Source organism: Camelus ferus, chromosome 5 (assembly GCF_009834535.1).
Source record: "Camelus ferus isolate YT-003-E chromosome 5, BCGSAC_Cfer_1.0, whole genome shotgun sequence".
Classification (NCBI taxonomy): domain Eukaryota; kingdom Metazoa; phylum Chordata; class Mammalia; order Artiodactyla; family Camelidae; genus Camelus; species Camelus ferus.
The window spans coordinates 71,230,938-71,244,193 of NC_045700.1; the positions used below are offsets into that span (position 1 = coordinate 71,230,938).

At 43.8% G+C, this 13,256-nt stretch overlaps 1 protein-coding gene across 9 annotated transcripts in view; it reads right to left on the reverse strand.

Annotated features, from left to right (window-relative positions):
* Positions 1–13,256, reverse strand: part of SPATS2L (spermatogenesis associated serine rich 2 like) — a 157,173-nt gene that overhangs the window by 21,844 nt on the left and 122,073 nt on the right. For all 9 annotated transcript variants that reach the window (XM_032480099.1, XM_032480098.1, XM_032480103.1 and 6 more), the window contains one exon: positions 12,455–12,590. In XM_032480099.1, the coding sequence (XP_032335990.1) occupies positions 12,455–12,590 (136 nt within the window). The remainder of the gene's footprint in view (positions 1–12,454; positions 12,591–13,256) is intronic.

Consider the following 13,256-nt stretch of genomic DNA (forward strand, 5'->3'; position numbering starts at 1 on the left):
GCCAAGCAGAACAAAGTTGGCGGAGAGCCTCCGCAAGCAGACAGAGCCTGCACAGCCCGGGGGATGAGTGCACGGCAGAGCCTCAGGTTCCCTCTGCCTCTTAGAGAGAGAGGACGTGGAGACTGCTGGCGAGAAAGCATCCTAATGATGCTAAGGACATGTTTCAGTCCTCCTGGCCTGTACCAAATACTTAAAGCATGTGAATTAGTGATAAGCCGTAAAGCCAGACCTCCTGTATAATTTCTATTTCTCTCGCTAAAGCGAAGAGGAAAGTACAGACAATTTCCCCCACTGCGGCCTCTGCTCCTTACGACTGCATCAGGACTAAGAACTGTGACCACTGGAGGAATGGCAGCTGAGGGAATGGCAGCCTGGTGGCCGCTATGTGGGCCCTGACCTGCGAGCGAGCGTGGATGGAAGAGGCCACCTGTACGGCCCAGGAGTTCAGGCATCTACGTCCCTTCCCCTGGGTGAGAGGACTGTGCCTACCAGGTGGAGAGCAAAAAACTTCCTTTCTACACTTAGGAAGTACTGTGCTGTTACCATGGGTGCCATTTCTAGTCCCATCCTCCAAGTGTTCCCAGGAATTCTTGGGCCCAGGGCAAAGCTAGTCAGGGTTTTCAGCTCCCCCATTTCTCAACTACTGCTGCTGTCAACAAAGCTGCCTCTAGCCCAACAGGCACAAATCCAGCAGGGCTGTGGGTGGTTCTCTATCTCTAGGGTCGGGAGGACACCTATCATGGCAGGTGCCTACAAATGGCGCTCGTGCTCTGGCAGGGCTGCCAATTCCCCCATTCTTCCTTTCTCTGTTCTGTTCCCTGAAGACTAGCAGAATATGCTACCCTCCAAAATGTTTCTTTAGGATGTTGATTATTGTGAGCTGTGGGCACTGGAAAAACAGCAAATGCAGGGAGAGGCTTTCTGAACTTTCCTTATCTGCCTAAAGACAGACCATCCAAAAGGAGTTCTGTTGTCATAAATTCCCCACCCTCCCCGGCAGTTTCATCAACCAGGGAAGACTGCTGACTCGTCACAGGAGGGGAGACTAGAAGTTGACACCACACTCAGACAGACTTTGTCACAAACTGTCAGACCTTCCATCTGTTCTTCTAAGGACCCATTCATCTTTCCTAAAAGCCATTTACTCTCCCCTGAGAGGCCTATATCCCTTCTCTCCTTTCCCTATTAAGATGGTATTTAATCCTGAATTCTAGGCCACCTCAGGCAGGTCTTCATTTTACCCTGGGTATCTCCTGTGTGTGCATGTATACATGTTAATAAACGTGTTTGTTTTCTCTTATTGATCTGGCTTTTATTACAGGGTCTCAGACAAGAGCTCAGAAGGGTCCTTGCTCCTACTCCCTGTCTGCTGGTTACTGTTGTCACCACTCACCGGGTTTCCATGACTCCTTTCCCTCACTTCCCACGTGATCAAACCCACCCCAGAAATGTCTCTCCTGCCCAGCTCCACTTGCCAACTTGACTCAGGCTCATTATCACGCAATTGGCTGTGCTTATTTACTTAGTTTTTTTTTGTTGGGATTCCTGGGCCTATCACCTTCTACTCTGTACATTATTACACTTAGGTTTCACAACAACCTGCATTCTCTTTACAATTGGAATTCTTTTATTGAATGCAGCAGTGATTAACGAATTGATCAAAAAAGATGTCTTGAATTCCACTGTGTTACTCGGTAAACAAAACCCAACATGCATGTCTACAGCCTGTCAGCTGGGGTTGGGACACAACTCTGTACAGCTGCCTAGTAATGGTGACCGTCGGGGAAATAAAGAAGAGTTTCTCTAAGCAGGAATCACAGTTAACATACACAGCAAAGTTCCATCCCTTGGGCCGTGACAACCGCACTCAATTTACCAATCAGGCTGGGCCCGTTTTATTTCTGTTACTTTTATCAGAGGTAATATAACCTGTTAAGGTTGATATCTCTTGGTCTGCATATTTTAGATTGGACTTCGACGATGATTTAAATCACAGTTGATGCATATTTCATCACGCTGTGTGCGGTGCATTTCTGGAAGGGGACACATGCAGATGCAGCATAAAGACTAACTCCCAACACACATAAAATCCTGCAGTTCCTTAAAAAGGACACAGTTAATTGAAAAAACAAACACCCGGGTTCCTTTTTCTTCTTGGGATTTAAAAAATGGTATCAGAGTTGCAAAATCCCTCAAATTCTATAAGTCTCACAACACCACCTATTCAACTGAAAAATCTATATTCCTTGTATAAATTTTACATATGATTTTGCTTAATAATATAACTTTATATCTTTGCAGATTACTTCTTAGTTTTGTTTCTTTCCATGGAGATCACTCTTCAGAAAAAGTAAGTTAACAGTATTTCAGTTCCTACAGCTATAAAAATGATATGATTTATCGCCATCTCCTTAAAAAAAAAAACCAACAAAACTACATCTGTAGAAAAGAAAGCAAACTTCTATCTATGGATGTTAAATCTCTTATAGCACAAGGGTACCATTTAAGGAAGTAACAGTCTTCTCCACATTTTTACTTCATTTTACTCATTAAAAAAAAAACCCTGGGGAATATAGAAAGTAGGATAAAATAAAACAAATTTCAAAATGAAACAAAACAAGGCAAAATCTTTCATTGTCTCATACCCCAAATGGAGCCAACCACTCTGAACACTGTTACATTTCTCTCCAATTTTTTGTGGGTGGAGGTGTCTATGCAGAAGCCATCATGGTGGCCGGACCTGAGTAACTTAGAAACAGAAACTGGAAGAGACTGATGTGGCACCACAAGTCACAGAAATGCCGGCCCACTTCTAACTCAACGCAGCCAGGCCTGGCCTCTGCTGCTTTGGCCTCCCAGGGGCTCCTGAGTTCCTTGGCCCTCACGTGGAAATGAGACGGGAGAGAACGTGCCTCCTTGGTTTGGCTCCAAAGGCTCTCACCACCCAGCATCTCCAGGCTCACCTGCTGACCCTCCTCTTCAGGATCTGCCTTAGCCAGTGGCTTCCCAAGTGGGGAGCACAAAGAAAAGAGTAAATTCTATGTACTTACTTTTTATTCTAAAAAGTAGACTTTCCTAATCTTCAAGATACAGATTAATAGTAGCACAAATATAACTTCTAGATAAATTTTCTGGTTTGAGAGGGATGTGCTCAAAATCCATTGATTGGCGGAGTGAGACCAGAGAAGACACTCCTCCTACAGAGTGCTGTGGTCTCTCTCACTTCTGTTCCGTGTGTTGATTCTTCTGCACGGAATCCTTTCTCCCTTCTCAGGCTGGCAAATCCCTAGCCTTCTTTCAAAAATCATCTCAGAAGTCACCTTTCCTAACCGGCCAGCCAGTGTTGGTCCCCCCTCCCCAAGCTCACTGCGGTATTTGCCATCATGCATTCCACAGCTTGTTTCTGTCTTCACCCACTAGGCCTTGGGCTCTGTTGGGTGGATGAATGAAGAGAGGGGAGAGAAGACAGAGAGAAGGCATGGAAGATGGGAAAGGCGAAGGAGGCTGATCTGGTGACCACTGTGGCCACTCAGAATCAGGGGTCCCTTTGCCTTACTTCTCTCTTCATCAAGCTGTAAACAGTACAAAGCTGTGATGAAATACCCACATCTTGCAGCTGGGATCCCCTGCCCACTAAACAGAAAGGGGGGATGAGTGAACTTCCTCCCAGGGTCTTGGCGGAGAGGGAGAGACATTCACTAAATGCTTATCTGGAAGGGAACAGAACCAGCCTCCACTGAACTTCTATCCTGGGCCAGGCAAGAGATTTTCTAGAACACTCTGAGAAATACATATCTTTTACATGAACCTTTGTAAAACCTTTGTAGAAAGTGACAGCTGTACCCCTGCTTTGTAGTTGAGTAGAAATTAAGAAACTCAACCATTTTCAGAGCTAGAATATGCAGAGATGAGATTTAAACCCTATTCTGTCTAACTCTGCACCCTGTGCCCCCTAATTAAGTGGTTAATAAACCTTGGAAAATGTGACTTTTGTTCGAATATGGCCTACTAAAAACCAAAGGTTCAGTCACTGGAAGAACAATGGAACATACATACAAGAAAATCTATTATATTGACTTCAGTTACAGCTTTTTATATGAGTTGTTGCTGTCCTAGCTGACAAATTGTCCAAAACGACTCCTTGGTCTCACTCTAAGAGACTACACTCTCACTCTGTACTAGTTTAATAAACAGAATTAGGCTCCAAGATCCATTCTGAAATTATGATCTAGGATATCCTACTTTTGAGACTATGATGTATTTTATATTTATACTTATATATAAGAACAAATTTGTCTTATTTTCCCAGTGAAAATGGATTATGTTGTAAATAAACACACACACATACACAAATGATACTCTCCTTCTGGGACTGAATAGTTGGAACAATTTGCTCAATTCCTTTTGATATTTCTGTTCTATGATGAAAACTTAACAATTGCTATTCAGGAGCATGTTACGAAGCTCGTTTGATTGGTAGCCTTCATTTGCTGAAAAAATTCAGAAACCTTTTCAGGTTTCCAGCTGACAGCAGAACCAACTTCTTGTCCTCCAGCTCTTATTGTGAGTTTATTATTCAGCAAGAGGGCTGCAATGAAGGAAAGGTGACTCCTGATGCTAAAGCATGCAACTGACATGACGTATGGAGGTAATCACACATGTGGCTCAGGAAGGCTATTAATTCAAGGCGCTATTTATGCGGCTTTCCTGGGGACTATACCAAAACTGAAAAGGCCAGTTCTGTACTTTTTGTATTTATCAGCCTGCTCTGCCTTCATGTCAAGTGATTCACTTGGTCCTTGCAGAGGCCCTGGGGATACATCTAACGTGGAGTAAAACCTCAGGGAGGAAAGAAAATAGGAAAAGAGAAGATTTCACCTCCGAAGAGCGAGCTACACCTATTTAGAATGACATATATTCATAGATGAGGTGTGGCTTGAAATGCACTGGACCACAGGGACTTGCCATAGTCACAAAGTCACAGGAACCTTGAGTTCCTCCATGGTATAAGGTATTCATCCTTTTCACGATTTCAGGATGGATCCTGGAGCTTATTTCTGTTTACTGGACCAGTGCAGAGTAAGGAGAAGGAGTCATTTTGGGCAATTTGTCAGCTAGGACATACATAGGGCTCTTTTGAGGCATAAATGTATTTATTAGCCTCTTCTATGACTGTCCGTTGATATCCTTGGCAGGTGTATGTTCATCTCCATAATGTGCGTTCTTCTAAGGTGCTGGCATAATCTCGACTGTTGGGTGTTAGGAGAAGGAACAGGCTGGTTTAATTTCCGCTGTACAGCACAAGTCACAAGCGGGTGGGCACTCAGAAAAACCATCCAACGAGAAGGAAAGGGATTCATCAGAAAGTTTTGTTTGTAACAGGTTTTGATCAATGGTAATACTGTATTCATTTCCACAGCAGAAGGATGTAGAGGCCTCGTATTAAATTTCTTTTAAAAACCACAAAAAAATACAACCAAACTCTTGATTTTGTCTGCATCACATGTTTAGTCTAAGGAGCTGGCAAAATCTATCAATCATTGAACACACTGCTGATACTTTAATAGGGAACTGAAGGTTCGGTCAAGTTATTACATGACAACACGAAGTGGCTGCAAAGGTTGCTAATATCAGCTCTCCTACCGGTAACCCCCTGATGAACACCCCTTGTGGAATGGCACAGAGAAAAGCATCGCTGTGTCACTGGACGACACACTGCTCCAGACACGCCGATGCTCGTGGCTGCACCGGGGATGCTTATACTATTTCCACCACATGGTCACATGGTTTACAATGGAGTCTCAACTCGTTACCTTTGCTTACATCAACATTCTCCATGTGGCTGAACTCCAACACCAAGCTGGCTTGTTGTCACAGCATCTGGTCTGTGACACAGATCTGATTCTAGGACCTGTTTCACCTAATACATTTTCCCCCTGTATTTAGCTATCAAAGTACATACAGTGCCATAATTTCAATACTCTCCTAATTAAGAGAGGGGAATTCAATGGTCACCAAGTATTTGCCCAATAAGACTGCACCATAAGATTGCAAAAAGACCTTCTGTTGTCATTCAGTTTAAATAGCACAAGTGCTGGCACACTTGAGGATGTCACCAGCCTCAGAGGAGCTGGATATATACCATGTATGGCCAGGTACACCAAGTAATCTTGCTGCCTGGCTAAAACCAAAGGAAAACTAATAATCCCCCAAACAGACACTTAATGGAACAACTCCCCATTGCATTTGTCTTCACATGCCTCAGATCTTCATCCTAAGCCTGGTCCCCATTGCAATATTTGGTTTTATTGCAAAATGAGAAAAAAGACTCAGGTAGAGACACAATGGCGAATGAAAGTGACAGCTTATCACCAGCTATAACCTTTAGTTCTTAATTTTTCTGTTTTCTTCTAAGGACTGACTTGAATTCCATAATGAAAAATAGACCAAAAAGCAAAGCCCTTAATTTTCTACACTCCAATGTAATTGTTTTGTCTGGTCTTAAGGAAACAAAAATGCAATTTGACCTTTCAAATGTGTTAGCTAGAAGGTTTGTGTTACAGGAAGCACGGGAAAAACATTTTCCCACTGCAATGATGTGAAAGGAGTAGACAATATGGCTTCGTTTTGGGGGTATGTAAATGATTTGGGTGTGTAAACAAAATCTCCCCTCTTGCGTGTGCAGGAGTGAGTTGGGAGAGCAGCTGGGGGAGGTGAAGGTAGCCACCCAGGGGTGTTGCAAAGGGAGGAACCGCCATCCTTCCCTCAAGGAGCTACAGCAGGACGTGTGGAAGGACTGGTGTACTCTTCCTCTCCCTTCCCTCTTGTCCAGCTTTTATCAGCATTACTGATATCTTGGGCCACATCATTCTTTGTTGTGGGTGGGAGTAGGTGGGGGACGCATTCTAGGATCTGCAGGGCATCCCTGGCCTCTGCCAACTAGCTGCCAGGAGCACTCCCTCTCCGCAGCTATGAGTGCCCCCCAAATTTCCAGACATGCCAACTATCACCCGGGGGGCAGATTCATTTGGTTGGGAACACCACTCTAGCCCCAGACGTATCACTCCCTGTGCAGGACTCTCACTCAGTGGTTTTCAACCACAGATGCACAAAAGGATCACCTGAGGTTCTTTAAAAACAAAAAAACCCTATTCCTAGGTTCACTTCCGCCCAGTGAAATCAGCATCTCTGGGGGTGGGACTGAGGCAAAGGCTGGCCACAAAACTCTGAGAGTTTGTAATTAGAGTGCACGCACATATACTTTGGTATAGAGGAAAGTAAATATTAATTTACAGACATCATCTTTCAGTCAATGTTAAGTGACTCACAAAGAGAACAAATAAAAAAACGCATAGAGCACAGAAAAACAAGGCTTTCAGCGTTGTATGGAAAGCCAGGTATGACAAAGAGCAGCTGAAAGTTTGGGGGGTTTGGGGGGAAAAACAACCAACGAGCAAAGAATCCTGCTATGTGATAAGTCTGCAAAAGTAAAGAAAAACGATCTTATCTGGACTCAAACTAAAGTAGTTCCAAGGCTCCGTGCTCCAAGAATTTGATAGTATTTGGGCACTCAAGGAGCAGCAAAATGGAAATACAGGACAGACTGCTTGACTTGTTCTGAAATGCAACAGCTCCACTGGCAATATCTTCTTTGGGAGGCCTTCTTAAGTTCGTATCCCAGAAAAAGGCAATATTTAAAATGTCACCAGGATGACATCTGGCCTGCGTGTGGGGCCACTCTGCTGACCACTCTGGTGGTCTGTGTGTGGTTCTGCATGGCTACAGACAGGGACCCAGTGGCAGACAAGGGGCCCCCTTCTGAGTGGGATTTGCGGGATGCTGGAAGAAGCACTGCCTTTTCTTCAGCCTGCAATTCTCATGTTCAGAGTTATTCTTTTGGCTGGCGGAGAGTCTCAGCAGACTCCGTTAACTCTGGTTAACATGCCAATCTGTCACTTTGGGAGGGAGGACACACGATCATCAAAAGGATGAGGTTATCAGTTACACAAAAACGAGTTTCAGTGGTTGAAAGGAAGAAAAGGAGAAGGGTACGGGGAGCCCACTACAAGGTCCTGTTGTGCAGTGAGTGGGGTCAGGAGAGAAGCCCCCGGAAGCTCCAAGATGGAGAGAAGGAGAGAAAGCAGACAGAGAAAGAGGAGGTGGGCAAGGGCTTAGGGTCGGGGAGCTGAGAGACTCTTGACCTACTTCCAGTTTCCTGGCACCGCTTCAGGAAAAAATAAACACGAGGTATGGGAGCATTTCTGGCCCCTTTACACAGAAGGCGTGCTTTCACTGATTTCCCTTGCCTGTTTGAAAGCAAAGCAGCCTAAAAATATTGTCCCCGCCAGCCCCCACTCCCTGCAAGCCCGTTACTCGACCCCCAGCCCCAGCACACACCCTACCCCCCGGCTCAATACCATCTTCCATCGTCTTTAGGAGTGCTTTTAATTAGATGCTCAGTTGACAAGGGCATCTAACAATTTTTACAGCTTTATTTTGGAATCCATCCTCTCCCAGCATATGGCAAAACTATCAAGCATTACTCCCTTCCCTCAATGTTTTTTGGATTTAATGTTTTATTGCTCATTTAAAGATGTCAACATCAACTTGGACACACACACATACAGATTTGTGGTGAGAAGCCAGACTGGTTTGCACACAAAGCAATTAAACCTGGCAGCTATGATTCGAAAGAATGAATATTTTCCAGTTGTGGTAGGGGGCCAACCATATAGGAAAGAAACCAGCTGTTTCATGTTCGTTCCTGATGTGACTTTTCACACAGACGCTCATGTTGCAAAATTTATCTTCCGTGAAGACATATTATGAGGGTATATTGGGTCATCTTTGTTCCCCTCTCAAATCCCCAATTCTTTCCGGGAAGATGAGGAGCATCCGTGTCATGGTCATTGAGCCCTGTGTGACTGTGTCCTGGTTAAGTGCCAACTCTGATATTACAATTCAGCTATTTAATAGTTTTCCTCAGCAACATACTGGGCAAAGTGTTTTTCACAGCCAGACTGGGAAGGATAAGCGTTTCCTTCATTTGACTCAGACACCGGCTCGCTCAGGACTCAGAACCGAGCATGTGCAAACCAGTGCTTTCCCCCAGTGGCACGGGATCATCATTCCCACAGACTTCCGCAGGACTTGGGAGGAATTCGTTCAGGCAAAAGTCACCTCCTGAAGCTGGCACTTTGTTGGCAAAGTGAACATTGAGAATTTCTTACCTGAGAGTGTCTATTTCTAGACTACATGCAAGGCCTGTTGAGTGCTCTGATGAGAGAACTGGGAGGTCCCAAGGAAGGGGAGGAGAGCCTGGACACCATGTCCCTGCCGCCTGGACACCGCGTGAGTCAGCATCTCTCAGAACCAGCGTTCTTTCTGGAAATCTCCGAATCTGGATATACCCTACCATGTAACCCTCAGGTTTCCACTGTGTTACATGAATAGGGCTGCATTCAAAATTCTCTCTAGTGTCCAGAGTTCATAATTTCACCACCACTAGGAAAGCTTCATTTTTTAAAAGAAAGCATTTAAGCAGCCTTCTTTGATTCTGTAAAGTGCTATTTTTCAAGAGCACCACAATCCCTAAAATTCATCCTTTTCTCCTCAGAAAATGAGAGAGAGGCTTAATTCAAGTACATCATCCTGTTGGCCAGGCTGTAGGCTTATTTGGAACAGAGGCAAATGTTTTCCCTTTGGCATAAATGCATGTCAATGGTTGATTAAAAAAATACTTTAGTTTTATTTTTAAGTTAACGTTCATGTCATTACTTGGGGATCATTTTAATTAAGGGTTAGGTCAGAAAACAAGTGGTGGTGTTTTCTCATTTGGTAGCAACAGCGCACAGAAAACAGTTCATCTAAATGTTTTCTTCTTCAGTTTGCAGAAAAAGTGCCAGTTTTCAAGGAGGTGACTTTTAGACAGCCGTGCTGCTTGGCAGAGCTCACTCAGAAGTGGTCCTTCCCCTCAGTTTAAAACACAATGTGAATTACAAGCAGAGAAAAGATACACAACTTCCGGGGGTGCTGACTTTCCTGACCCCACACCTTTAGCTCTTGAGGAGTAAAGCACTCAAAGAATCTAAGTCTCAAGATGTCTCATGAACCATGTGATGCTCATTTTACTAAGGAAATAAAATTAAAAAAAGAAATAAAAGTACTCAGAGCAGCTGGAGGAGAGAGGTAATCTGAGGTCACAGCTACACTCTGTCAATTAGTGTGTGAGTCACTCAGATGGAAGGTATCATACCGAGGCCTCAGAGGAAGAGTTTGTTCTAAAATGCCACAGAGAAGGGTAAGACAGAGTAGTCTTGGGTGAGCAGCTCACTCATGCCTCCAGACAGAGGCTGGCCCACCTCGACCCCCACGAGCCAAGCCTGGCCCACTGCCTGTCTGTGTGATCCCTGGCTGCTTCTACACCACCACAGAGGACCTGAGCACGCGCACACAGACCTCACAGCCCGTAAAGCTGACGGTATTCACTAGCTGGCCCTTTACAGGTAAAGTGTGCTGACTCTGGCTCTAGAGAACAGGCCTGGAAGTTGAGTGTGATCTTATATATTAGGGTAACTTAAGGGTATATTGGAAAAGTCATATAACTGTAAAATTTAAAAAAAAATAAAATTAAATAAATAATAATATTAATAACAATAATAACAACAACAAGACCTTTCTTTACTTCTCCAAGTACTTTCTTTTCCTTTTCTTTGGGGGGGGGGCAGGGTAACTAGGTTTATTTATTCATTTATTTTTTAATGGAATTACTGGGGATTGAACCCAGGACCTTGTGCACGCTAGGCAAGCACTCTACCATTGAGCTATACCCTCCCTGCTCCAAGTACTTTCAAACATATTCCTGGAGATGGCTTTGAACAATTAGTAAAAGATACAGTCAGATCCAACAGGGAAGTGTTCCACTAAGGTCGAGATGCTGTGACAGGGTGGAGGGTCAATGATTCCTCACAGAATGATAAATGAAAGAGATGATTTTCTTTCAAGTCCCTGGTGTCTTACGCACCCTTGGAATTTCACGTTATATGTAGCAGATGGTTTAAAATTCAAGAATTTTAGATTAGGTTAGCGTTCGGTGTAACTTAGTTTTACGCAAATCTACAATCAGCAAAAAAGCATGTCAGTGTCAAAGAAAGGACTTGGAATGGGAAAAACAGGCAGATGTGATCAAATTCTAGAATCATGGGAGGCTGATATAGGGAACATGAGCCTGGGCATTATGGGTATGTGTTTTCTTTGTCCTGTATTTTCCCTTTAACACCATGATTTTCTTCTGAGGAATCACAGCTCCTCAACTCTCAGTGTAGGTGGGGCTCACCCCACCACTAACTGTATGGTAGGCACACGGCTCTGGCCTGGCTAGTGGGAAAACTCTGTCCCTCCAGCCACAGGGACTGGTTTAGGGACAGATACATGACCCAACCCAGCCAATGGGAATTAGCCCTTGGACTTTTTGTTGGAAATATTGGAAATGAAGCCATCCCTCAGATCACAGGGGCTAAAGATTATGTAAGCTTTGAGCTGCCAGAGTGTCATCTTTGCTGCTATGTGGAGACATCGTGCCTAAGAATGAAGTCAAGAATAAGCAGAACCAGGAGATTGTGGGAGACACTGAGAGAGGATATGAGGGAGAGCGAGCATGAGGCAGAAAGAGAGAAACTGAATCCTGATGACATAACTTGGGCTTAGTACCAAATTTGCCTAAAGGAATCTTCTAGAATTTTCATGGACATTGGCCAATAAATCCTCTTTTGTCATTAACTAGAGTGACTTGAGTTTCTGTCACTTGAAACTGAAAGTGTCCTCGCTGATACACTGAGAACATTTTCCACTGATAATAACCTTTTTACTAACAGATATTTCATTCCAATTGTGGACACGAGCAAATGTATAGGGCTGAAAGAAATGTCTTGCATCAAATCACCTGCAGAGCAGGGCAGTACAGAACCAAAACCACAGTGGTGTACCATTTCCGAGTTCCAGTCTTAAAGACACCCAAGAATGGGGTTCTATCACTAAAGCTTATGTAAGACGTTTCTGAGTTTTGTTAAGAATTTTTCTTATTTTATAATGGTATCAGGCTGGAAAAATATTTTTTCTGAGTAGAATTCATAATGTTAGCTTTCCAGAGATTTGTCAAAAATAGCACTTTTGAGGTTTTGTTCTTTGTTGAGGTTGTGTTTTACATCATTCATACAACTCTGGGTCAACTTTAAACCCCAGTGAATTATGTCTATCAGGTCTCCTTTTATTCCAACATTTTCTCTTCTTTTTTTATTCCTAAGACATGTGCTTCTGTCTGCAGGGCTTCAGAAAATCTGCTGAAGTGTTGTTCTGTGACATTTATGTATTAAATTAACGTTTTCCATCTGATGCTTTTACCTATAACAACAGCCCAAGTGCCATAAATTGATAGTTTCTGAATCAAATTACTCACCAGTTGTGTAATTCAGCAAAGGCTGCCTTGATCTTCTTCACGGAGCTATCCACTTCTTCCTTGATCATGACGCGGTATCTAGTTAGAGACACAGTGCAGCGTTGCAAATCCTTCACCGATTTCTCAATATTTGGGCCTAAAGTCAACGTCAAGAGAAAGCGTGTTAAACTGACCACTTGACTTTTTTTTTAATTTGTGAGTTAAATAACAACAGCAAAAGCAACGAACTCCCCCCTTCCAATAAAAAGAGATTTGTCCTTTGTTTTTTAATTTAAAAAAAAGTTCTGTCAAGAGGATGTTTACCCAGACTTTTTAAAATCCAGAGTGGGTGGTTTGTGTGGCCCCTGAGACAACGGTGACTTCACCAGCAGGCCCTCTGGCTGGGCCATTTTGGGCACACGTGTCTCCTTTGCCCTTTGGAAAGAGGCTCTGATCATTATGTTCTATTATAAGCTGCAGTTTCTTAGAATCTGATATGTCTAAAGACCATTTGTGCTGCTATATAAACACCACTCTGTGTGGTTTAGAGCCAGCGGGGCTTCTGGAAGAGAAAAATGACATAGAGGCTGGGAGAGGTACAAATCAGCTCAAGGAAGGATGGAGCATCAGTGCCAGGCATGCTGGCTCTGGCCGCATCAGTCCTGAGCCAGGCCTGTGATTACAGCCGCAGCACTTAAGGCAGCGCTCGGGGTGCCAGTCTTGCCTGACTTCCTGAAACTGTCACCAGGCTTTACCGATAGTGCAGAGCAAATAGGCAAATTGTATTTATCCCAACAAGGGCATGTTTCTCAGAAGAAAGAAA